The sequence below is a fragment of the Gouania willdenowi genome, chromosome 3 (assembly GCF_900634775.1).
Source record: "Gouania willdenowi chromosome 3, fGouWil2.1, whole genome shotgun sequence".
NCBI lineage: Eukaryota > Metazoa > Chordata > Actinopteri > Blenniiformes > Gobiesocidae > Gouania > Gouania willdenowi.
In genome coordinates this window covers 454813-482013 of record NC_041046.1, presented here as the reverse complement: position 1 = coordinate 482013, position 27201 = coordinate 454813, and the positions used below count along the sequence as shown (strand labels likewise).

At 37.9% G+C, this 27201-nt stretch overlaps 1 protein-coding gene and 1 pseudogene across 3 annotated transcripts in view; one reads left to right on the top strand and one right to left on the bottom strand.

Annotated features, from left to right (window-relative positions):
- phkb (phosphorylase kinase, beta) overlaps positions 1–27201 on the bottom strand; it is a 158243-nt gene that overhangs the window by 111687 nt on the left and 19355 nt on the right. For all 3 annotated transcript variants that reach the window (XM_028441651.1, XM_028441654.1, XM_028441656.1), the window contains 4 exons: positions 11940–12078; positions 9460–9559; positions 5392–5499; positions 4310–4390 (listed from right to left, as the gene is read on the bottom strand). In XM_028441651.1, coding sequence (XP_028297452.1) covers positions 4310–4390; positions 5392–5499; positions 9460–9559; positions 11940–12078 — 428 coding nt within the window. The remainder of the gene's footprint in view (positions 1–4309; positions 4391–5391; positions 5500–9459; positions 9560–11939; positions 12079–27201) is intronic.
- LOC114461353 (uncharacterized) lies at positions 20467–20584 on the top strand (annotated as a pseudogene).

Here is a 27201-nt window from a genome sequence, read left to right as displayed (position 1 = left end):
CATTAAAAAAAAAATGAAATTTACCATTTATTTTGAAATGTGAAAGTAACTACAATCATAAAATCACACTTCTGTGTTAAAATGTAAGACTTTTGAAACATTGATTTATCACATTTTAATGACAATTAAGGCCTTCTTTTTAGATTAATGAATTAATGAATTAATGAATTAATGCCCATCTTGGATTCTCCAAATACAAACAGAAAACATCCATCTACAAATCTTTAAAATACTTAATAAATGTGTTTCATAAAGTGGTAAATTGAAGAAGCTGATGAGTGCAGCTTCTCAGAAGATGAGCATCACTTTAAGAAAATGCAAACAATGCTCCTTTGATGAAGACTAATGGACCACAGATGCACTGACAACCAACAAGAAACTAATAAAGGTAATAACCCTATGATTAGCTGAAACTTAATTTCCTGTTAACACAACACATCTTTATGCTAAGTACATGTTGGCCAAACAGTGGTGGATGCAGGTGGGTGGAGTTAGAATAATTAATAGGCACTACTTAACCATACAAATGATGTCTGCTGAGTTTGGGAGACATAATAATTAGTTAGCGGCATATTATTTTAAAATGTTCCTTAAAAAAGGGCTTAATTTGATAAACAAATACATTTCTTCACCATGGGCACTAATGCCAATGTTCTGTGGATGTAAGTGAAGTTGTGCATGATCAGACTGCAAAAACTAACAGAATTAATGAGGTTTTAATTGCTCCTAAGGGGCCATGCAATGAACTACTGAGCATTAACGTACGAAAAAAAGAAAAAAAAATGTTCTAAGGCATTGGTTTTGTTTTTGTGGTTTTTTTTTTTTTAGAAAAAAAGAGCTCAATACATTCACAGGGCAAACATTGTGTGGGAGCTTTGAAGTAATAGGATTCTGGTAGGCTGCCAAATAAGACGTTACCAGTTCAGTTCCCTAGAGCCCTTTTAACTTTCACAATGAAATCATCTAAATGTTTCCCTGTTGAGAGTCAATTGAGTGAATCAGCAAAAACACAAATGTGAGCAGAACTATAAAATTGAGATACTGTCCCCTGATCCTGCCTCCGTGCCAGCTCCAGGACATCCATACACACTGTGTAGCTCACTGTCTGCTATTGCATTACAGCAGATAGATGGGCCAAGACAATGCAGAATCACATCATTTAGAATACATTTGTCTTATTGGATTTACACAGTTTATACGTGCAAAGACTGGAATGTAAAGAGGGTGAAACTACATCTGCTGTGTGCTCTATTAAAGTCTACTAGCCTGGCCTCTATTGTGTGCTATTCACTGCCATTTTTAGAAAGAAACAGAAAGTCAATTATCAAAAAAGCAAAGCGAATAAGCTGCTGGAGATGATTTTTTTTTTCATCAGATAAAGACGTGTAGGGCAGATTTACTAAGATATCAAAGGGTGCAACAATGGCTTGTGTACTTGAATACTTTGGAGGTGACATTTGCTTACCTGCTGCACCTTATTTACTACAATTGCAGTGCAAAATGGGTGTGTGTGCAGATGTAGTTGAGGCCGCTCAATCTAAATGTGCATTTTGTAAGTGTTAAGTGTTCAAAATAGAGATTGTTGGAGAAGCTGAGTGGGAAAAAGAGCTAAATTTAATTTGAAGAGCAGGGGCATTTCCTTATTGGCTATTAGCAAATAACCACACACACACACACACACTAATTACTTTTAGTGAATACATGGAATTTATTAAATTTTGTAGGCTACAAAATAAATATAAATCAAAGTGCTGTTACATAAAAGGACTTCAAAATGTTCAAAAACAGGCACTTTGGCAAAGGCCAGAAACTGTTCCATTGATGTCACTGATCTTGAGTTGCTGCAGGAACAAATACAGTAGTTTACAGCATTTGAAGCTGCAGTATGTTTTTTTTTTTTTTTTTTTTTTGGCATCATTTGGTCAAATATTCATTATCAAGTTTGAGAATATTGTAATTCAAAGTGCTCTCAGTGGACACTGGACATCTTCTCCTTCTCTTTCCCTAGAGAGAGCTTTAGAAATCCAGGAGCATGAAGCTAGATTTTTACTAACAGAGTGCTCCACGACCTGTTTTGGGTTTTACTCTTGGCTGCTTGACTGAAGTCAATGCTCGTTCACGTACCATTGATATTAAAAGTGTAATGGCGGATGTTCCAGCAGAAATCTCCATTGTGACGTTAGGCACAACGGTTACACGATTAGACATGTTTTGGCAAAACGGACCTAAGAGAAGCTTATCAAACAGACGCAATTCATTTACAGTCTGGATATGTCTGTCTGCTCTGCACCTGGGATCAGGAGGTGGAGGAGACTACAGTTATACAGACTACAGTTTTATTTTAATACTCCCGATCAATTGTTTGTGAGACAAAAATTTCAGTGAAGCATTAAAAATCTATTCTTTTTATTTCCCTTCGTTTTCCCTGTCTTCTCCTTCACTCTGAGTAAAACTGTGATATTTATCACCTGTTTGTGGGACATCCTAAATGTATGCACAAAAACAGGCGCCGCAAACAGTTCCAGAATCAATAATATGATTGTGCACACTGCATTAATGTTTTTCAATTCCTCCGCCTAATATTTTAGGGCTCACTGCAGATCTGCCCACAAAGCATCTTCATCAGATACAAATGCGCTAAACGTATCGTACAGGTAATATTGCATGCTTGACAGACGCATTCCTGATTGGCTGGAATTTGCACCGTTAATCAGCGTGCATAGTGATGTTTGTGCACGTTTTAACGCATGCAGACCTTTAGTAAATCTGCCCCACAGTGTAGGCCATAAACATCAAAAAATTATACACCATTTGCTCAGAAAAAGATGGTTGAGAATGCCACAGTAAACACACTCTTTGGGGCGACAGTGGCTCAGTGGTAGAGTGGTTTGTCCAAAAATCAAAGGTTTGCAGTCAATGCCATTGTTGGTGGTGGTCAGAGCAGCCGTAGGTGTAAAATGTCAACTGTGGCTACAACATAGCTTACCACCACCCGTATGAATGACGTGAATGAATAATGGTTTCTGAAAAGGGCTATATACAGTAAATCCAAGCAGAGTTGGGTTCAATTACATTTTTCAGTTGTAATTATGTTTTCAATTACCCATGTTTAATTACAATTACAATGCAATTACAGTTATCAGCATTTTTCCAATTACAATTAAAGTCCAGTTATTTTTTATCCTCATAAAATCAATTACAATTACTTTCTCAATTACTAAAGTTCAATTACAATTCATCACAATTATTGAGCCTGAAATAAATAACCTAATAAAAGTGACCTTCCTCTGTGTTAGCTTCCTGTTAGCATCTCTTATGATAACGGGTCCTAAGTCAGCTGTAAAATACACTAAAAACAAAAATCATGTAATTAATTATTTTCTATCTATTGGTTTCCTTGTTAGGCTTCCTAATCAATGAAAATATAGGTTTTAATATCTTTGCTGTGGGCATCTGAGTGTTAATATATGTGTAGAAATGCATGGAACTGTAACATGGTTCCTCAGTTGTGGGTTCAATTATAATCGACAGTTTTTATAGAATTTTAATGGCAATTCCAACTACAAAGTTAATTATCTAAACTCGATTACAATTTAATTATGTATTTTTTGGACAGCAACAGATTTTTTAAAGTACAATTATAATTACGTCATAAGTCATAATTCTAATTAACTATTAATTAAGTGATTACAATTCTAATTGACCTGAAACCAAGCCAATGTTCTTATTGACATTGTAGGAAATAATTGGCAGATTGCATTGTTGGATGTGAAGTGTTTTTACATCATTCTTCAAGAAAAAGTATAAATATAGATATTGTCTGCAGCAGCTTTAACATGTCATAAAAGAGTTGAAAACCTGAAGTGAACCAAAGCTAATACTAACTAAATAGCTGACATGAAGACATATTTAATCACTATGTGTCTTCTTAGATATACCAAAGGCACTGAAACTAATCTATAGCAGTATAAAAGCAAATATATAATGTTTGAATAAAACTGAACAGCTTTACATGACAAACCTGATGATTGTTAAAACCTCAGATACTGTATTCAATAAACTTTTACTTTAAGAAAAGAAAAACAGCCCGTGAAACATGTATCATGAAGTTAATCACTTATAATAAATGACACCATGGCCCCAGTTTTATTTCTATATGTATATAGCCTTGGTTCACTGAAAGAAAGGCAGGTACAACCCCCCCCCCCCCCCCCCCCCCCCAAAAAAAAAAAAAAATTTACAAAGATATCTATAAGCATGAAGATGAGGACCAGCATTAACATGGTCTTAAAACGTAACCCTTACTCACCTCATCAGTGTTGTAAATAATCTGCAGACCAGAGCAGATCATCTCCACCAGGTACAGCAGGAATAGAGACACAGCATCGATCTGCAGCACACAGTGGATGACAGAAATTGCAGTCATTTGTACATTGTGTACAGGTCTCAAATTTGTCAATACCAATTACTTTGATTCTCTGCACATACTTGGAAAATATGTGTTAGACAGATTTAATTGTACACATTAGATCTTTGGGAGCAAGCTGCAGTTATCCTTATAGGTGGGCATGCTGGAAAAGACACAATTGCAGGTAAAACTGTGAACTTTTGTGTTAAATGTACACATTTTCTGTTTTTATTTTCAGTTTGGAACAGTGGGTTACAGTAAAGATATGACAGCCACGCTTTCATATAAACTTTGCTTTTCAATTCTTTGATGTCAGATCATTCTATCATTGTGAAGAAGAATTTACCAAGTGTTGGACTATTTAACCACTAACAGAGCTAGGCTCAGAGTTCACCATCATGACACAGGCTTGTTTTGTAGCAATAGTGCCTGCACAGAGAGCTCAAAGTGAGGATGATGTGTGCAATCCCAGCATCCTCCTCATCTCCTGACACTTAGCTGTGGATACAGGCTTAAGAATCAAAACATTTATCCACTGGAAGGAGGCTCAAACGCTGCCCAATATCCCTCCTCAGAAGAATGGATTTCAACATAGGATCTATGCCAGGCTGTGCTGAAGATTTCATGCTTTCTTTTTTTTTTTAATTTGTGCCGCTGCTGACACACAAAAAAGGAATGCCTGACTTGGAAAAGCAGTAGTGCACAGATAAATAAACACACAGAAACATTAAAAAGGTTGATTTCCTAACAGCCTTTATCGATCACAGACAAAAAGAGTTCCTTAGACACACAAAGATGTTACACAACAAATTAAAAGGAGATTAAAATAATGGGTTACTTTGTTTTAAGCATACAAAAAAATACAATAGAACATCCTTTTAGTGCTTCCTCAGTATGTCTGTGTGCAAGCGTGTAAATCACAATTTACATGTTTTTTGTTTAGCTTTTTTTTATGTGTGATTGCAGTTTGTGCGTACTCTGACCTGCAGGTGGTGGTATTCGCTGTACGTGTGGATCTCGTCTCCCGTGTCCACGTTAAACACAGAGTGAAGACACTTGGCGGGGCTAGGATCCTGTTTAAACTGCTCCACCTATCTCACACACACACACGCACGCACGCATGCACAGAGAGAACAATGAAGCTCTAAAATAGGTAAAACTGAAAGAGTTGCAGAGAATACACTGTCTGTTCTGATTGTATAGCTGAATTTATTAACTGTGAAGTTGAAATGTTTATCTGTACATTTCATACGGTTGAACAAACACCTGCTTATACCTTTGGCCAAGTTGTACTCAATACTGAATACAATATCAGCATATTTACCTCAGTAACTTCATACTTTCAATTATTCTTAGCTCTATGTTTTTTTTAGTTTAACATCAAAGTTCTTGAAGTAGACAGTAGTAAGACGTGTACCAAAGCAGGTCTGGGTAAGTTTGCCGGTTCTCCCTGGAATTCTCTGGGTACATTTTGCCAGCAGCAGTAAAATAACAGTTCACAAACATGAATGCTGAAACAGAAGCTACTGTATGTCCCCTTAGTGATGGATATTGTTTTTAGTACATCATCTTTTGGGGATCAGATAATATTCCCCTAACAGTAAACCTGTGTTCCTGATAATTAATATATACTGTAATAATAAATCAAATAAGATCTGATAGACGAAACAGCAGTAACTCTAAACTCTGAAACTATAACTTATATTAACTAATTATTAACTTATCACTATGAATGAGCAGATGAGGATGGGATTGAGGGCAGCCAACCCGTGACAAGGTATACAACAAGCCCACCGCAATGCTGCACTCAAGTAGCTTGCGTGTGTGTGTGTGTGTGTGTGTGTGTGTGTGTGTGTGTGTGTTACATTGACTCACACACAGAATCACAGCTGGGCCACCAGCCCTTAGTGTAGTTATAAATAATTGGCCCTTTGTCCCATTTTTGCCTCATTTGTTTCTCCGCTCTCTGCCTCTCTCCATCATCGAGTCCTCGTTGCCGTCTCCATTTTTCTTTCTACTCCCACCCATGAGTCTACCTCTTCATCTCTATTGTTTTCAGTTCTATTCCCTGATTTGTCATCTCCATCTCTCTACTCAGAAGCCTTTTTTTTTTCATACCTTTTATCTTTTGTTTCAGCTGCTGCTGTGTTTGCTTACCTTTATTCCCTCCCTCTTCGGCTACATAATCAGGTCATAGTGGAGGCCCTTTGTCCCACTTTCACTCTATCTACTCCTCCTCCTGCCATCTCACTGTGTGCAGGTTTGTGAAGAGTCAATCTGCTGCCAACAATAGTTACTGCTGTTCAGGTTTACACAAAATCCACATTCTGCTGGAGCGCTCCCTGATGTGACAGTGTCAAGTGTCTCTGCTTTCAGCCCACACACTCAAATGGTGAAACAATTTGAGGTTACATTTCCTATCATTGTATTTACTCAACATATCTGCAGGATCTTCAGTTTCAATAAATCATAGAATTGCAGGCTATATGGATTGAGTCCAAATGAGAATAATATACTGTATCTATATTAGTCCTTATGTTACATAAGATAGAAATCATTTTCAGAACATGGAGGTTATTTAAGCAACACCATACGTAGCTACTCAAGCGGTGTCAAAGAGCCTACAATGCTTCTGTCACCCACGTAGGCACACGATCACACAATGCAAGCCCTGCCTTTGACTTGGAATGTAGTTTTTCTTTAGATCTGCTGACTGTCAAAACATTTGCCAATGTTTAATTTAAACGTAATCATGAATCCAGTCATTCAATTTTCAAACCAGCTCATTTTCCCCTAGATAGGACAGCAGTTCATAGCAATGTTTGATTTAAAATCACAACCTCAATTATGCTAACACATAGTTTTGTGTTATTTTACACTGTGTGAGGAATATCCAGAAAAGCATCCAACAAAAACCAACACAAGCATGGGGAGAACATGTAATGTAACATGACATGTTTATTTTCTACATACATGGTCTTTTGGTTGGATGGCAGAGTGGGGTCATTTAAGTCCTGGGGGCTCTTTATCAGTTATTTAGTTCATTGTAATTAATAACTTTTATAGGATCCCTGGCTCTCACAGTGGGATTTGTGTTTGTCAGTAAATAGGGGCTAAAAGTTGTGATTAGGTTCCCTCCTGTTTTCACTCAGGTGTGATTTATCCCCTAATTGTTGAACACAGAATGAGTGTTGGTGCACTGTCTGGATTGTTACTCCTTCCTGTTCCCATCATCGTTCCACTGTGTTTTGGTCAGTCAGTCAGTCTGTTATCAGTTATCAGATCTGTGAGGACTTTTGGTTTGGGGTATTCTTTGATTTGGACTGTGTTTGTTTCGGTTTCACATATTAAATTAACCTTGAGTTAGAATCTACTGCCTGCCTCCTTCATTTCCCTGTAATTGTGCACTTCGTTCAACCATTACTTACAGCTGATACAATTTCCTAACAGAGATCCTCAAACCCACTGCCTTCTAGCTGTGGCAGTACTGCAGCAAACCTAGCAGAGGAAAAATGTTGTTCCTTTTGCAATGTACTTTCATCACTTATTCTACCTTTATGCATTAAAGCACCCACTTTATTTATTTTTAGAAAACCATATTGAGAAAAAAAGGGTAGCCTCTTAAAGTTGTATACTTTATGCAACAAAAGCAGTTTAAATATTTACAATATGGGCACCCCGGATAGATTTGATTAAACACTGTAAGACAAATATGAAATGCTGCCTTTTTGTGATGCTGGCCCAGTGTTGGACCCATTTCACAGCTTTAATAAAAATGCCTTGTACTTAGTAAGTGTTGGAGACAACGCCGTAATGAAAGCTGCTCTGTGCAATTAACTGCGTAAATGCAGCTTCCTAATTAGGACACAGAAGAGCTCTCTCCTAAATTAGGTTGTCAAGGTTGCTGCAAAATAAAAAAAGAAGTCTTCCTTAGACACAAGCACGGTGACATGCTTGGCTACTACATTAACAGACAATCCATATGATCAAAATTAGAATTTGGTCAGTGCTGAAAGTATTTATGTAGTCTTTCAGACAATCACAATCATTACTTATTAATTTAGTCACTCTTAGCCTCTGCTACTGATTCATTGGCTTCCACATAGATGTAGGATCTCCTATTTAAAACAAAAGTAATTAGTACTAATCACACGTTATTAAGCCCTAAAAAAACTGCCTTCCGTTGTCATCAGTTGTGAAATGAAAATGGAATCAAATGCATCCTGTGCACATGCTCTAAAGTGAGCGGCAGCATGTGAACACACCTTTGATCTGTAATACAAGGGGTGCGGGTGAGCCTCTAAGTGTTTTTGGAGTTCAAATGAGGTCGCCTGAAATTTCTAATAATTATTAGAAATTACAACTGAATCATAACATAACCTAACCGCTAGAGCGGACATGGGCTCGTCTGTAAACGGTTGCATTTACTGGTTCAATAAATGGGAAGAGATTCAAACTCTGATGTAGCGAGTTATGATTTACAGTCCGCATAAACAGAACTGAATCATTACATAACCTAACCGCTAGAGTGGACATGGGCTCGTCTGTGAACGGTCTCATTTATAGACCTTAGAGTCACTGTTAGCTTACTAATAAACGGGAAGAGATTCATCACCTTTATAATAAGTATTGACTAGGCCACTGAGAGTGAGGCCCAAGGCCAAGGCAGGCTGACTTGATAACCCTGTATCATGTTTTTCTGCAGTCAGTGCCTTCTCCTCGCCCTTCTCTCTCTGTTTCAGGTGTCGTGAAGCTGATGATGGCAGTTCCTGATCTGTGGTTCACGGTTCAACTAGTCTGAGACACTCTGATGTTCTATCTCTTTATCCTGTTCTGTTGGTCCTTCTGTCCACTAACCCCAACCAGTCGACATGTCAACTAATCCTATTTACTCTGTATTTGTAACACAGTATGACAAACATGATCAAAAACAAATTCTACGCCTTAAGGATCGCTAGAACTTCTTGATATCAAAACTGGGTCACGATCCAGAAAAGGTTGGAAACCACTGCTCTACATGAACTTGTAATCAGAGAAGTAGAAAAACCAACCTGTTCCGCCTGACGCATGTAGCAGTAGAGGATCCCTCTCATGCACTTGATGGCAGAATGTTCCAGTTCGTGAGTTCGGCCCATGTCGTCATCAATGCGCCTACAGAGCAGGAAAAAAACCAAACGTGATGCATTACCAGGATGACTAAATGTAAGTTGGCCACACTCTCTAATATTACAATTGATCAGTAATATTACAATAAAAGCAAGAAAAAAGAGCAGGGGATTTTCTTTGGCGATATATTCAGAGGCAAAAACTCACAAATCAACAGGCACAAGGAGTAGGCTGAAAGCTTTTCTGTACCCCACTGAGCAGCCACAGTGACCACAAAATCACACAGTACAACCTAATGCTATTTCCTGTATAAAACACAACACATGTAGGCAGTACTGCTTGGCATTTTAAGGCAACTTGTGCCATCTTGTAAGATGCTACCATTATCAGGAAATGGTAAGAGGTAAACTGTATACTTTCCATATTTGATTGCGCAAATCAATTCAAATCCCCTATTAGAACTCAAGGTCTTGGACCATATGCTGTCAGAGTTTTTTTTCTTTTAAAATCAGTCACTGCCGTGTTCACAGCGTGAGTGTGCACGTCTTACCTCGCTGTGACAAAGGTCAGGCTAATAATGATACTAGCTACTGACAACTTCAACTTAATCAAACTTTGCTGGTACACGGTGTGTTAATGACGCCTTCACAGACGTGACCTTCTCCAGCACAAATGACTGAACACTGCGAATAGTAGATCATTTTTCATGAAAAACATTTCTCATAGGATGTTATTAACAGGCTTCATGTACCTTGTGCTGCCTGCAATGTATGAAATTCACTTCACTTTGGGAGACAATTTATGATCAAGAAGAAAATCTAACAAATGTAATACAATTAAAGAATCAAATGAGATTGGGAAAGTCTACAGATAAAAGCTACACACACACACAAACACAGCAGTGTGAAGTAAGTAATGGCGCCAGCCAAGCCTGTCAGATAAGAATCATCTTAATTAAATCCAAGTGACAATTCTAATGGGAGTCGGCCATGACTGATGAGTGGGATCTGCCTCTGGTCACACCACTGCAGTGAACGCACTCTATTTTTACCGCTCTCCTTCCCACTGTCCTCCTCTTCCATCCAATATCCTGGCTCTCCCTATGTGCCCCATCTCCCATTTAACTTCTCCCTCAATCCCTTATCTTTTTGTTGGTTCTCCTTCCTCTCCTCATATCCTCTCTCTTTTTAATGTTATTCCAACACCGCATTGATCTATCTATCTTCCACCACCAAACACAGTCCACTCTTTCCTATACCAGGCTCAGTTTTTGGAAGTGCTCAATTCAGTGGAGACTAATGATTTGGAAAGCAGTGCATCACAAAGGACACCAGTTGATAAATAACACATAATGAGGGACAACAGTCAATTGTAAAGACCATCTGAGCCAAGGACCCAGTATGCTTGCAGAGCTACGGTAATTAAAGATCAGGGTCAGTTTGCACTCGATTGGTCATGAAATGATAAGTTTAAACTAAACCTTGAGTGAGGCGTCGTTAGTGCCCCTTCATGTTGCATCACTTTTGATTTAATGCTGCAATGCAAGCAATTCAGGAAAACTACAGTATATTCCTGTATTATAACTCTAACAACTCACACGATGGAAAATCTAAAACAAACCAAGCCTGTAACATCTTGTATAATGAAAAAAAAAACTAAAAACAACAACAACAACAACATATATATTATGACAAAAAAGACCAATAAACAAAGTCCCAATAAATAAATAAACAAACAAATATTTTTGTTGGGTTCATTCCAAAAATCTATTTGATGAAAAGCTCCAAAGTTTAAGATATCTGAACATGTGCCTTATTCCAGAAGCTGTTTTGCCTCAAGTTCTATTGTGTGTCATTTATGTCTTAAGGGAAATCTAGAAAAAGATTCTATACCCCCAGGTCCAATGGATTTCCTTTCTTAATTATGCTTTTAAAGGTGTCTCATCTTTTTTAATTCTACTTCTTGTGTCTCATCTTTATCTTCCTTCTATATCTTCATACTCTGAATTTCCCTGACTCTGTCAAATTCCTCTTACCATCTGTTAGTTTTTCTTTACCAATTACCAAATCATGGTCTAACACTGAAAATAAACCAACAATTGTGCCTTTGGAGACAGTATAATGGAGGTTTATATCACATTTTTTGTACTGTTAAAAAAGACCTTAGTGGCCTAACAAAACAATAAGCCAACATGTTTTATATTCAAGGTTGGTTTAATTGTTTTAAATGGCATTTTCCCTCCTGAAATATTGAAATATAGTTTTTTTTACATCTTGGAGAGGAAAAAAAAATCTGATTACCAGCACAGTATCACTGGCTTTATAGAAAAGCCTACATTATGCAGCCGGTCATTCTAAATTTAAAAAAAAGATTCTTGTTGTGCAGTATAAAACTAAAGGCCAGGCACAGAATGCCACACACTAACCTGTACGCCATGGCCAAGGCCCAGGCTCCAGCAGCACAGTACAGAGAGTCCCGCACTTTAGCCTCCTTACAGTTGGAGCAGATGTTGACTGGGAAGAGGCCAGTGGTGGGACTCTGGTAGTTCAGAATGGTCATCTTAACTGGAAAGGGAAACATGGAAAGAATAAAGAAGTAACCCCTGACTCAGCTGTTTACATACAGTGTGAGCTCTCATCTGCTAATGCAACAATAATTCATTAACCTTTAACCTAAAGATATACTATAGCTATTGAGGTCTGTATTTACCAGTGAACAAGGTTTAATGCACATAATGATCAATGACAGCCAGAACATTATCTGAGACATCACATTTGTCTACAGTATAATCCAGTATATCATTAAAACAGAAAAAAAAAAAAAAACTCAACATACGATTGTTTCTTTGTGATTTCATTCTTTTTTTTTTCCAGTCAACAGAGGTGGAAATTTCACAATATGTGCAAACCTCAAACAAATCCACAGTTGTCTATGTTAGTCCTCACATTGGGATAACACAATTTCAATTCAGCAACCCTTCCGTCTAAGTTTACTTATATCACCTGGAAACTGTCAAATAATAGAAATATTGCGTTCCTTATAATTTTTTTTCTTCTTTTTTTTCCAAGGTGTAAAATGGGATTTTTTTCTAGAAAAAACTATTTGTGTTTGGTATAAATGTCCTTCTTCCCTAGCTTTTCTTTCCTACAAAGGACATACTTACCAAATATATAGTTTTAGTCTGGAACAGGGCTCCAAGGTTTATCGATATCGAATCGCAACCGAGGTTTTGACTACTGCAATAATGTAACCTCAAGAGGCTGAGTTTTTTTTTCTGTCTCTGACATTTGAGTGATGTCCACCAATCAGAACACTGAACAGGGTTCTGAAGCAGGCAACCACCTTACCAATAGAGAACAACACACAATCACACACATTCTGTGGCCAATTCCAAAACTATTATAAGCCTAACATAACTGTGATCTCACTATGGACAGGATGTCAGGCTTTAGGCAAGATGCTCGACTGCTAGCAGGGCTCACTTTCTACTAGGAATGGAAGTCCTGCATTCATTGGTTTTAATAAATCTGAATTCAACGAGTGAATAATTATGTAGCTAAACACTTTCTGCGATCAGTACACAACCAATTGGTATATAAAGTACACCCTGGAAAATAGAACTAGGTTTTTACAGATATTGCAGTGAGTCAAGCTTTACTGTAAGGAAAAAAAAAAAAAAAAAAAAAAAAAACGAATCCCCTTTTCACATAATACCATGTTGTCATATTAAGCCGCTGATAAATGCCAAGTTATCAGTGCAGTCAAAATATGTATGACATTTGAGAAATATTATATTATAACCCCAATATGTATCTTTTTCTGTGTCACACTTTTAAAATCCCAGACTACGCTGCATTTGTGAAGTGTGAAAAACAAGATATTCAAAAAGCCACAGGCGGTGGGTCACAGATCCTCCTCTGTTGGAGCCGCCTGGCCACTAAACCTCCTCAGGCTGTGCAGCTGAGACCAAAGTCTCATCCTGCTCCCTCATTTTGTCCATCCACCTCCAGGCAGCATTCCATCAGCTAACTTTACATTTTGTTAACTACATTTTGGAAAATAACTTTTTTTTTGGCAAAAAATACAAGTGATACAGTAGGTTCTGGCCAGACCGTGCATTTTTATTTAAACAAATAAGATAGGATAAGATAATATAGACCTTTATTATCAGACAGACATCTATTCGCCCCACACTGTGGAAACTTGTACAGCGACAGAAGAATAAAATGAGTGAGGTAAATCCGATTTTTGAGAAAATGTGCCACAATTTAGGTATATTTGATGCAATAATTGCAAATTGATATTGACATTACACATAAAGAACTGCAACACAAAATTTTGTTTTATGATTTAACTTTTCAGGGCGACCGTGGCTCAGGTGGTAGTGGGTCGTCTTCTGATCGAGAGGTTGGGGGTTCGATCCCAGTACCTGACTATGTGTCGAAGTGCCTGTCCCACTGGTGTGTGAATGTGAGAGTGATTGGGTGAATGAGCTGATGTGTAAAGCGCTTTGAGACTGCTTCAGTGTGGTGATAAAGCGCTATATAAAATCAAGTCCATTTACCATTTTACCATTCAGGCCGACTTCTGAATATAAGCTAATTTAAAGCATAACTTAGTAACTTGCGCTTGGCACTCCCCGTGCTTTCACACATATAGTCCCATGTGAACAGTATGAGGAAGAGAGACAAGTAAAGTGAATGAATGATGTGGGAGTAATACGGAAGTGGGTGTGGAAATGTGTGTGATGTGTTTGTTTGTGTGCTGACAAAGCAGCTCTGAAAATGGATGGATGGATAGATAGATATATATTTGTTTGTGTGCAGCCTGATGGAGTGCTGGGTTGAGTGTGTGACGACAGTGTGTATGTTGCTGCTGAGCTGTCACTCCATGGAGTTGCTCCGTTCCTTAGATAAAGGTCTTTTCTGCCTTTTTTTTGGCTGGCTCCGCCATGATATAAGTTTGAAAAAAGTTAATTTGTAGACAACCGTGTGCAGCCACTGGCCTGGTCATAATTTAGCATTAGTTTGTATTGGACTGCCGTGAAGCAGTACGTCTTGCCACCGGGTCGGAGGCAGCAAAGTTGCAAGGGTGGTTTTCTGGCCAGAGACAGCAGTGAGAGAAGAAATACCCTCCAATCACCCCATAAACACTTGAATTACCCTCACAGGGACTACAAGAAGGATTTATTAAGGTTAAAAAGTTTAGTTCTGCTTTAATGCTCTATGAGTGTTGTCCATAAAAACAAATGGACTTATTTAGACTCACGTCCAACAAAGTAAAATAAATGTATATAAAACAAAATGCAACTACTGCTGTAATTTGAACCATGGATGCTCCACATTTATTGTCACCAGGCCTTTATTAAATGTGTTTTCACCTTGTAATTATCAGGAAACTGTAATTACATATACAAGGTCAGCGATCAATTCCACCTCTGGCCAGCCATGTGTGAAAGCGAGGCCGACATATTCCAATCACGATTGGAATACATGACTTTTTAAAAGTGTGTTGAAGCAAACAGGAAACTGATTGAGTGCAGCTTTTATGCATGTAAATGTGTTCACATTTAATAGGCTAACAAAAGCTCAGAGGCAGTTACACCAGCACATCACTCAGCATAGTTTATGTACATCCTCTTAAGTCGCTTTGCGCCGACGTTCAGTGGATGGAACAATTTGTTGAACCCATAAAACATTAGAAAAAGAAATGTTGTCTCGAGGGCCAATAAATCGCAAGTCTCCAATCCAATTAGACTCTCTGTTTCTCTCCTCTTTTACAAAACTTTGATTTTCAATTACACAGAGAGAGGAATGGACACTGCCGACCATTAAAAGTTCTTATAATAGGCTGCTGTTACGGGACATTTAAGGCAAATTCCAATTATTTAGATAAACGATGTGATATCAAAGATAATGCATGCAATAACCCTAATGACAAAAAACTTTCATGGAGACCCAAATATACACAGTTTATTGTTTATTAGGATCCTCAGTGGCTAGTCTTCCTGCGTTCCGACACAAATAAAAACATTACATAAACATTAATTCACATATAATACAATCACTATTTTTCAAAGTAATTAAATAAAATAGGAATAAAGATGCTAGTAAATAAAAAAATCAAATCAAATCAAAAAAACCCAGAATAGTGTAGATCAGGGGTGTCAAATTAATTTTAGTTCATGGGCAAAATAGGGAGCAGTTAATCTTAAAGCTGCAATATGTAGAATCCTCTCTCTGCTCCGTTTTGAAACTGAAACCAAAACTCAACCTCCTTTACCGGTATACTTTCTGAATGCTCTTAGCGACATTTTTCTCAATATAAACTAGTGACAAGTGTATAGACTATATCTTGTGGAGGTTTTATAAAAATGCTTTATATTCAAGGTTGGTTGAATTTTTTTTTTTAAATGGCATATTACCACCAGATTTTTCACACAGAGGGGGCTGTGATCTCAGCTGCCTGCTACTCTGAGCAGACTAATAACCATCACTCTGCTTTCAGACTATAAAATTAATTCATCTTGAATAAGGTTCTCTTTGTTTACACACGATTTATCCCGTATGTTATCACCCTCTCTATCTCTGACACCAGTGTGTGTGTGGGGCAGACCACGCGCAGTCACTGGAATCAATGAGGACACAAAGTGGTGCATTCCTCCTCAGTATGTTTGTGGCTTAAAACTGTTGCTTATCCAGCTCGGTCTGCCCTTTTCCGCTTGATATGTTGTGTAACTGTCTAACGCTGTTATAAAGACTTGAGCTGGAACATCCGTCATTACACTTTTACTAGCCAATAATAATGCCAAAAACAGCTCATGGAGCACACGTGTTTGTAGAAAGATCTCTGAACCCTTCCCAACCCCCAGGCCTAAAGTCGAATAAACCTGTTTTCCATGTAAATCTCAATTTGAAATTACTATTTCCATGTAAACACAAAGCAGAACACTTTAATTCCGAATAATTAAATTCGGAATAACTAATTCCGAATTTAAAAACATCATGTAATCATGGCTATTTAGCTCTGTAGGAGTAGATGTGGCACTGTACATTGTGGAATCATGTACATGCATAACCACCAGAGATGTAACGATTCACTCAACTCCCGATACGATTTGATTCACGATATTGGGTTCACGATATGATTCTCTCACAATTTATTTTACAAAATGGGACAAATGATGACTGAAAAATATTCCTTTATTTTTTTCAGGAAAAAACTAGAAAATACTGTACTATTTTCCTTTTATTTTTCATTGTCAAAAGAATCCCTTGATAAACTATTCAAAACAATGCAATTTAACTAAGAATAAATCCTGAATGAAATAATTAAAGGAATAATACAAATGAAGAAGAAGCCTATTAATTAAAATTCTGGTTCTATAGTAAACAATGCAAAACTGCATAATAGTTCTTTTTCTTTTTAAAAGTGCAACTGAAAATGTATTTTGTGCCTTAACAATTGGACTTTAAAAAAACAGTCATTGCACTGTATTTACATCAGATATTTGTTTGGACCAGCATAGGGCGCTGGTAACCCAGTGGTCGGTTGGCATGCAGCTATTCTAGCAGTGAAGAAGAGATGTTATGCGCTAGCAGACAGAGCTAATAGAAAAACGTGGCTTTTACAGATATTCGTGTAATATTACAGATATTCTTTCGGTGCTAAAGGGGTAAGGAATCATTTATGAACATGTTTAAGAGTAGTAGGCGATTCCACCCGCCACCTACACTTCTGGACAAGAGAAGGATAAATAGATTGCGCCCTCTGCTGTTTAAAAGAAAGTACTGCGATTCAATTTTCAGAGTATCGATATGAACCGTGATACCTATGAATCGATTTTTAACTGCCTTACGATTATTCGTTACATCCCTAATAACCACAGTGCATTCATTTGATATTAATGGTAAAATATTTGTGAATATGGTAAATAAAAGAGGGCCTAGGAAGCTCCCTTGAAGAACCCCACACTGCAACTCCCTACTACCAGAACCGCTTGAACATACTCAATTTTTTACCAAAACAACTGCAACTGAACTAAAACCACTTTTGTTCTTAAGTAACAGACAAAGATCAATAACATCAAAAACAGCACTATAGTCCATCACCCATGTACTTTTTCCAATCAACATTTATATATACTAGTGCTGTAATTGTGGAATGCCCTGCACCGTGTGCATGTTGGTAGATATTACCTAAAAAATGCGGCCAATCAGCACACTGCAATAAGCTTATTAATTAAACCTATTACATTCTCCTTTAACGAATAAAGCCTTTTTTCAAAAAAAAAAAAATCTTTTTCATAGATTTTGATGACATTTACAAGTGCTAGAAAAACTCAATGTTCCATGATTTCCAGAAAGCCCAAAAAAAAAATCACATCATGGCTGAGTCCTCCTCCTCTTCGTAAATGAAGCACATCAGACTGCCTGAATTCACCGCCTACGTGTGTTAGGTCTATTTCATAGACTTTAAAAAGTATGGAAGGGATCTCTACAGCCTGACAATTACTGAGTCATACTACTTCTACATTATTCCTTTGTTTTGTGTCATGTCTAGGGGTGTCCCGATCTGATATTGTTATTGGATATCTGTCCAATATCATCCCGAAAATGAATATCGGATTTTATCGGACTACATTTAAAATCTCCAATAAGTTTTTGTTGTTTTTGTCCCTGTGTCAGTTGTTCCCACCATATACTGACAGTAAAAAATAACTGAAGTGAACTTGAATTGTTGACTATTGTTCTCTGTTTGAGTTACATCACTTGATCAAGTATTTTCTAACATTCCACACTATAAAATAAGTCATTAAAGTATGTATGATTTGTGCTGATATCGCATCGGATCAATATCGGCCAATACTCAAGGCTACAATATCGGTATTGTATCGGAAGTGAAAAAGTTGTATCGGGACATCCCTAGTCATGTCCTTAGTGTTGTGTGCAAACTAGCAAGACCGATTGTGATGTGATGAAGGTCTGTTATGTATTTGTGTATTGTCGTGAAAATTTGTGATGCGACTATAAGGAGTTGTTGTTGCTTAGGCTGCATCTAAGATCTGTATAAATGAAATGATTGCTGGAGGCTTTAAATAAAATAATAATAATAATTAAAAAAAACAATACAAATGACCCTCTGTTTGGGGAAGAACTTTCAGGCAGCCAATATTCATATCATTTTTAAACATAAAAAAATAAAACACTGACACTATAGACTAAATGCAAAAATGTTAGGAGGCCAAACTTAAAATCATCAAGCTGAGAAGGAATGCTACAAACTGCTGCAGTAGTGGCACATTGAAGTCTCACGCTGTGACATTGTGAAAGGTGTGCTATTGCAAAAATGAAGAAAAAGGTTGTTCCATCATTGTTCACTCTTTACTGTCTCAAGCATTTTTTTTTCACAAGGTAAAACTGTTGTCCTTGGCAAAAACCTGCAATTGTCAAAGAGCCACAAAAATTAAAAAAAGAGAAAAATCCACGGCAATGTGGACCATGAAGTGAAAAATTGCTAAAATACAAAACAAGCATTAAAAAAAATTACTTGCTACACTGCTGTGATTATGTGTAACAAATACATCTCAATGAATTTTGAACGTATGCCTTTGGAAACCCTAACTGTCTTTAGATTAGTTTTGTATAGCACAACAAAGATTGTAAGAAATAATTTGAACTCCACTAAAAACGTAAAAAATACCATTACTCTGAAAATCTTAAACACACAGATGCACACACACACCTTGATTGTGCTAGTTTTATAGGATTCCAACAAGTTTTTTATGACACATTTTGGTGTATGGAGAAATGCAATGTGGACTAAAAGCTTCTTCAGAATCCATAATAGCACATTTAGTTCAAATAATCAGTGTTTTCAGTGAGACGCTGATTATTTCTTGTGTTAATATATAGTTTTTGACTTAATAATCATTGTCAGTTTGATCATTGCATGCATTCTATTATGTCATTTTTTTATGTTTCACTTTTGCTAAAAATTACCTCACTTTGGGATTCATTTTCCTCGGTGATTATTCAAGTACTTCTGATTCTTATTCCAATTAAAATTGATCGAACAAAACGTGCCTCAATACATGCTGCCGAATAAATGTGATTTTTGTTTTTGTTTCTTGAAGATAGAATTTCAAGTGAAACTTCAACTGATATATAGTCCGAGCCTACGAAAGGTATGGCAAACTGAGTATCCATCTATTCCCCTGCAGCATTATCATAAATATGTTTAGGTTGTAATCTATCTCTCAACCTATAGTGAGATTAAAATATTCATAGATAAATCTTTCCAGTTATTGTAGGCTTATTGTGTGTCTCTAACACCACAAATAATCTCCTGGAAGAACAAGTGATCTAGTGTTGCGATTCCTCTGATTTCTAATCAGAATAAATAACTGCAAAACACATCTTCAGTCGTGCTCAGCTGTCTCGGCGTCTGCTGATGTTAAACAACACTGCATCAACATCTACCTAGATGCTGATACAACTAAAAATAACAAAATAAAAAACTAAGGAGAAAAATGGCAGTGTACTTTACAGTGTGAAGAAAGAATGCAACCAATTAAATATGTTGTCTAGGAACACTGAAAACCCACAAATGTAATGTAATGACTAAGGTAATTATACTGGATATACAGATATAACTATTTTCAACAGAGGTTGGGACTTTGTAAAAACTGATGAACAAACACAAACTAAGACCAGATGGAGTTTATACTTAGCATTAGTTACAAAAAACAGACATGATTTAAAGCTCTGAATAAATAAAGGGGACGTCCATTCTGCACTGTTGTTGGTTACAGAGGAAAATGGAAAAAAAAAACTGCTCGACAACAGCAACAGAGACGTAAGACGCAGAGAGAGAGGCCAAGAGAATGCGAGCAGGGAAGATGGAGAGAGATAGAACATGAGTTGGCGTGTAGCTGGATACAAAGGGTGAGATTTTGTGGCCATACCAGCCTGTCGATGCCCGATCTCATTAGATCTTGGACTCTAAGCAGGTCTGGGCCTGGTGAGTAATTGGATGGGAGACCATTGAGAATTCCAGGTGCCACAGTGGGGGACAGTCACCCCAGTGGTATCTGTCATTGTGTCATTGGGCAAGACACTTCACCCACATTGCCTAGCATGAAAGTAGTGTGTGAGTGAGTGTTGGTGGTGCTCGGAGGGGCCGATGATGCACGATGGCAGCCTCACTCCTGTTAGTCTGCCGCAGGGCAGCTGTGGCTTACCTGTGCCTTTACTCTGTAAAGCACTTTGAGTGTCTGTGATAAAGCGCTGTGTTATGATAAAGCGCTGTTTAAAATCCAATGCATTATTATTAAATTATTTGGTCAACAAAAAGAGTCAAGGGACGAGAATGTCAATACACTTGTGTGTGTAGAGGAGGTACTGGACTGGTAAGGCAGCCCTTTGAAAGGTAGAGAGAAAAAGAGGTCAACAAGTTGGATTAGTGTAAATAAACCTGCCAGAAAGTGCACCTCCTCGCTGAATTGCACGTTTTTGTACAAATAACACAAAGACAGTCCACTGGCAGTGTGTGGACTGAATAGAGAGACGGCTTTATTACTGATGGACCAGGAAAACAATCAGTAAAAATGTTACAAACACCAAAGGACGCAGGTTGTAAACACCACTCGTCATCGGACACAGCCTATGCACTTAAGGCTAAATTGATACAAGGCTGCAATAAAGAGAAAACTTTTAGGATGTTTGTGAAAACCAAAAAACTGACTTTACAATATGATTCAAATCTACCATTATCATGCGAGCCAACAACATTAATAGTAATGTGTCCTTCCTTTTTCAATGGCTACTTTTGAAATAATAGAAACTGTGTGCTTTTTGGTATTTCTAATCATAAATATTAGAGTAAAAATTAATAAATACAACTATCAAAGAACCCCTAATGTTTCAATTGAAGGCCATTCAGATCTGAGTGATTAGAAATTGATAGTCCAATTTTTTTTTAAAAAAAGCCAATTACTCTAGGACTTTTCAGTAAAATATTATAAGTTTTTTACTATGAAGCGAATTCCATTTCTTAAGTAAAATATTCATTTTTTCCCTTGATTATTCCAAAATATGTGGAAGCAGTTTTACTATAGCACATTATGCTAATATTGTGCTTTTCATGATGCGTTTATAATCCATTACGTCAGTGTTTTTCCATAAGACCAGAGACACCTATCCAACTGATTTTTCATCAAAAACATACAGTATACCTATAATTTCAGACCAATAGAATTCACTTCCTCATCCATCTGAATGATGGCATGCACTTCCATGATCACAGATAAACAGAATCCAGCATCCTGCCATGCAGACTGCTGCTACAACTATTTGTAAAAGAATGGGTTGCTCTCTGAATACTGAAGTCCAGCATGCAACAAGTTCACCTTTGAAACCACTTTGACATTTCACAGTCAACTGTCAGTGGTTGTTATAAGCAAGTGGAAGCAACTGGGAATGGCAGGAACTTGGTTAGGAAGTGGTGGGCAACATAAAACAGCTGAGCGAGGTCAGTGGACAGAAGACAGAGGTCACTAACTTTCATTATGTTATGGTTAGGTGGAGGGTTGTTTTTCAGTGGTTTATCTTGGTCCCTTAGATTTAGAGAAACATGTTGGGCCTGTACTTTAAAGCTAGATCATTATATCCTGGATTTACAGTATCTCAGTTAGCGGGCTTCAACTAACCAAAGATTCTCAGACAGAAGCTGTCCTATGAAGGACGATATCAACTCGCTAAGTTAAGCGATTTCAGCATGGCTACATGCACGCTCTTGTGACAGAGGAGGAGATTACAGCATCAGAACAATCACAGAGGAACTGTGGAGAGCAATTTACATCACAATTAAGGAATAGTTCTTTAAAGATATGAAAAATTTAAATCAATAATTCAGACCAAAAACATTAATGTTTCTGCAGTAAAAGCAGCAAGTAATTTATGTAGGAATTGATGAGTGTTAATGCTTAGTGAGATTATAAACGGAGAATAAACAGATACTCTGATCAGTTTCACTTCGACTTTTACCTTGTCTGTGACTCTGATGCTGAACAAATTAATTAATTACTTAATTAATTTATCTATCGATCTGAAAGCCTCTGACGCATGCAGGCTTTATTAGCTTTATCAGTCCCTCAGATTAAAATCTATATCTCCCATAGGAAGTCATCGCTAAATGAAAAGATTGCATCGCTGCCTAAATATTCTCTTTCTCCTGTCAACGTCACATCAGATCCACTCAGCGACGAGTTCACAGAATGATCCTCCTTTTATTGGACAGGTCGTTTTTTAAGAGAACTGATTGGTCAGGAGGCGGGACTTTAGTAGTCGCTCAGATCTTAGCTAGAACAAAACCTGGTTCTGACCAAGTTAGTCGTTCAGCCTAAGTTACCATGGTGATTTAGCCCCGTAAGATGTTAGCCAGCTTTGTAGGACAGAACACACTGATTAAGTTAAAATTAAGTTAGCGCGATAACAGGAAATCCAGTTTTTTTATATAAGCCCCTAATGCCCCGTTTACACAACAACTATTAGCTTCGGTTTTTGTTTCCAAAAAGTTCTGCATTCACACGGCAATGTTTTAAAGCATCAAAAACAATGCCAGGCCAACACATGGCAGTATGATTTTGCAATGAACCAAAATAAACGCATATGCAGAGACACATCCGTCGAACAAAAGTAAGAGTAGCGCTTTAATGGGATCTACAACGTTAGACACAAGCCGGCCTGTAGCCGTCAGAATGCGGCCCGAACCTAAATAAAGCTGATCTTTCTTTTTTTTTGTTTTCTGTCAAAGTTTTTTTTTTTTCTTTGTTATTGCAATTAAATAAATTGCATTATTTTATTGCATAATTGTGACCATCACCAGCCCTCCCTAAGGAAGGGTAAGAAACACTTTATTAAAGTGAGAATATAAAAAGAGAGGGCAGTGTTACATCTAGGTGAGGGGGTGGGGGGGTTGGTGTATGTGCAAGAAACTGCCACTGTAAACCCAAGCGCTGCCCCGGACTTGAGGACGCAGCCAGAATAGCAGAGAGAGCGGGGGCCAGGGAGCCCAGGCAACCCCCCCCCCCCGCCGAACAGCCCCCCAGACGCCCCCAAGACACCAAGCCGAGAGGCAGCCACCGCCCCCCACATACACACCCAAGAAAGCACCTAGAAGCCGAGGAGCCGGCGCACTCCGCCACCGCCCCCAACCCCAAGGCCCCCACCCGACAGGCCCAAATATGTGATCCTACCCACCTTCCTATTATGGAAGGTGGGTAGGATCACTTCCCTATCCCCTGTGTGAATGTGTGTGTTTAGTGAATGTATGAGGTGCAATTAAAAGAAAGGGGATGGAGGGGAGCGGTGCTCCCCGTCCAACCTTTGTGTATATATGTGTATGTGGTGCAAATAGATGGAGTGGAAGTGGTAGTCGCACCCTCCGGGGGTGCGAAGCTGATCTCTCCTTAAGAATGAACCCATTGCTGTCGACACTATTCACCTCCTCGGCAAACATTGTGTATTAAATTACCTTATCACCTGACCGTTCATTTACCAAACAGCGCCCGAGCCAAGTCCAACCAGAGTCCACGTTAAAAAGACAGAAATGCAGCCTCAGTGCACATGCCCGTGAAACAGAAAGTGTCGCTTCCCTGTTAACGTGGAGAGGAGGGGGCAAGCGTTTTAAAACAATCCACTCTGAAATCCGTTTTAAAAATGTTCCATTTTCAAGCACCAACACGCTATTGCCATGTAAATGGAAGGCCAACACAACAAAACTTTTGCGATTTGACTAGAAAACGTTCTTGTGTAAACAGAGCCTAATGCTTCTGTAAACTAAGAAGTTTTAGACATTTGGAATAGTTTGCGGTTGGCCATTTTTCAAAGTAGAGACAACAGCAAAATTCAACGTTCTACCTGAGCGTAAATAGGGTTCATTGTAGGTTATTCACTTTTAATGCAATGAATAAATCAATTAATGCTTTTTCCTAAAGTCTTTCATTTTTAGTCATTTTTTGTTTTTTCTTTGCTGATATAGGGAGCTTTATATAGTAAAATCAATTGAGATATTTTGGATTTGCTGAGTTTGAAACAATGATAAACGCTTTTCATAAATCAGTGCAGTGGAAGTGGTCAGATACACAGCGTAAAGCTGCAAAAACAATGAGGGGGCTATGTTATTCAGACTTAGGCTGCAAGTTTCTCTGGATGCTAATCAAGTGTTGTTGGGAGTTTTTGTATAAGCCATCCATCAAGCTAATGTCCCACTAAATCAGCAGTTAATGTCTCAGACCCACACAGTCTGCTCTTTTACAATGGGCCATTTCACTGCACCAACAGAGTGGAGAAAATGAGATAAGATGATGGGAAGGAAAAAGTGCAGAGAGATAAATTGAAAAACAAAACAAAAGATTCAGCTATAAAGACATTATCTTCATAGTCTGAAAACAGATGTTTCATTTAATAAAAAAAAAAAAAAAAAAAGACAATCCACCAGATATTTATTGTTTTAACAACTTTTTATCAACTTTTGTCGATGTGTTCATTGCTACGGCTATAAAAAACATCGTACTTACTTACTAACTTAGGGCCCTATTCACCAGTCTGGACTTAAGCGCTTTTTTTTACGTGGACCTCTAGTTCTCTCCTGCACGTATTCTCTCGTCCAGGCTCCTGACACGGCCACCACAGGGTGGTGCGTAGTCTGTGAATGAAAGTGGTCTGAAGCAAAGGAGGCAGACTAGGTCATGATATCTGTCAAGAAATCACAATTTTCCTAACGCTTGTAAATGTTATTGAAATCTGTGAAAATGATAAAGCACACTTTTAATTTGAAACGCCTTTGTTGATAAACAATGTAACAGGTGGATTTCATTAGATTATTGCAGGGTGACGATCGGACACATTTTTCTGTCTGAGCCACAGTTAAAATCTCTCTTTTCCCCCTCAGATTAATGTTTATTTGTGGGGAAAGCCTGATTTTATTAACTTGTTGCATTCCGAAATGATCAGCGCGCATTAGTCGTCATCATTATCATCTGTCATCAATGTATCACTTGTTATTTACTCTTGTAGTGTGATCATTTACCGAGCTGCAGCAGTTGACGCACGCACCGCGGCACACACACACATCAGCTCCGTGACGCACCCCCTTCCAGGACAAGGAGTGGGGGCAGTGGCACGGCTAGAATATAATTAAATGTAACACATTTTGTGCCGTCAAAAACTGGTAAATGTGAACATATTAGAAATGCTGATGGTCAATCCTTTGGCGTGCTTGTGTGACTCCCCCCACCCCAGTGACACTGTCAGTTTGGATAAATTATTTCCGGGAGTCTCTTCTGTAATATTATGAGTCCGTGTGGCTTCAAATGTAACCAAGTCCATATCACCTCAAACATACGACTGCACGTCTTAGCAAAGCTCAACCAGCAACTGTTCAAGCATGGAACTCTATTTCATCCAAGTTCATCTCTTGGACCAGAGACAATGGGCAATCACTGAACTTTATCTGATGTATTTACCGGCCTGCTTTATGTGTTGTGCCAATAGAATCCTGTCAGTATTTACTTTTCTGGACATGTCTGTACCCCTCGCCCCCCCTCCCCAATAATTCAATAAAAGTTTTGATCACAAAAATAGTACAGGGGGAGAATAGCGCGCAGCCAAAAACAGCACCACTGCGCTGCTTTTGTGACTAACGTGCATGGCAGAATAGAGCCCTTACTGGGTAGAAATAATGATTGCAACTAAACGCTGACAGAGTCAAAACAGCTAACCAAACTATCCCGTTTGTAAAGCTCATTTTAAGTTACGGGAAAGTGTAAAGAACATTAAAAAAAAGAATAATTTAAAAAGATGTATCAACCGTAGAGTTGGTTTTATTTTTGTCATTGCAACAATACGTAAGCAGGAAACACAAACTTACCTGATTAACTGTTAAACTTGTGGGTTAGCCTAGCATGTTAAACATCCTTTCCTTTGGAAATAGTAATTAGTTAGTGATTACTCCTCCAAGGAAATAATCCAGTTACTTTACTGATGACTTATTTTCAAAAGTAACTAGGTACTTTAATCACTTTACTTTATATAATTAAATTACTTTTCAAAAATGTGATACAAAATATTAAACAGTAAGCGTTTCAGCAGATGAGGAAACAGTGCCACCAAAGGAATTAGGGACGTACCTGGTTTACTATCCTTTATTTCAGATCTTAGTAAATCCGCCTAGAGTGCACAGCAGATGCTAATGTTTTCATCTCTTACAGAGTCAAACTCAAACCAATGTTGGTACTTCCAAGCTGCTTGGACGCGCTTTCTGTGGAGCTCAATATGTGTGTGTTTTGTTTACCAATGATGTTGCACCGCTTACGTTATTGGCTTGAGAGTACGGTGGTCAACTGGGTTATAATGCAAAAAAAAAAGACTGGGCTAATTACTGTTTCTTCAATTAGAATCATTTACTCGTTACTTGGAAAAAGTAATCAGATTACAGTAACACGTTACTTCTAATGCGTTTCTGCCCATCACTGCTTACCACTAGGCTTAGTGTTAGTGGGTCTAATGATGGATGGATGGAAATTAGTTAGGAACATGTGAATAATTTGTTAAAGTAACAATAACAATAACAATAAACATAATAATACACAGACAGAAAAAAGTAACAACTTTTTAAAAAAGAAA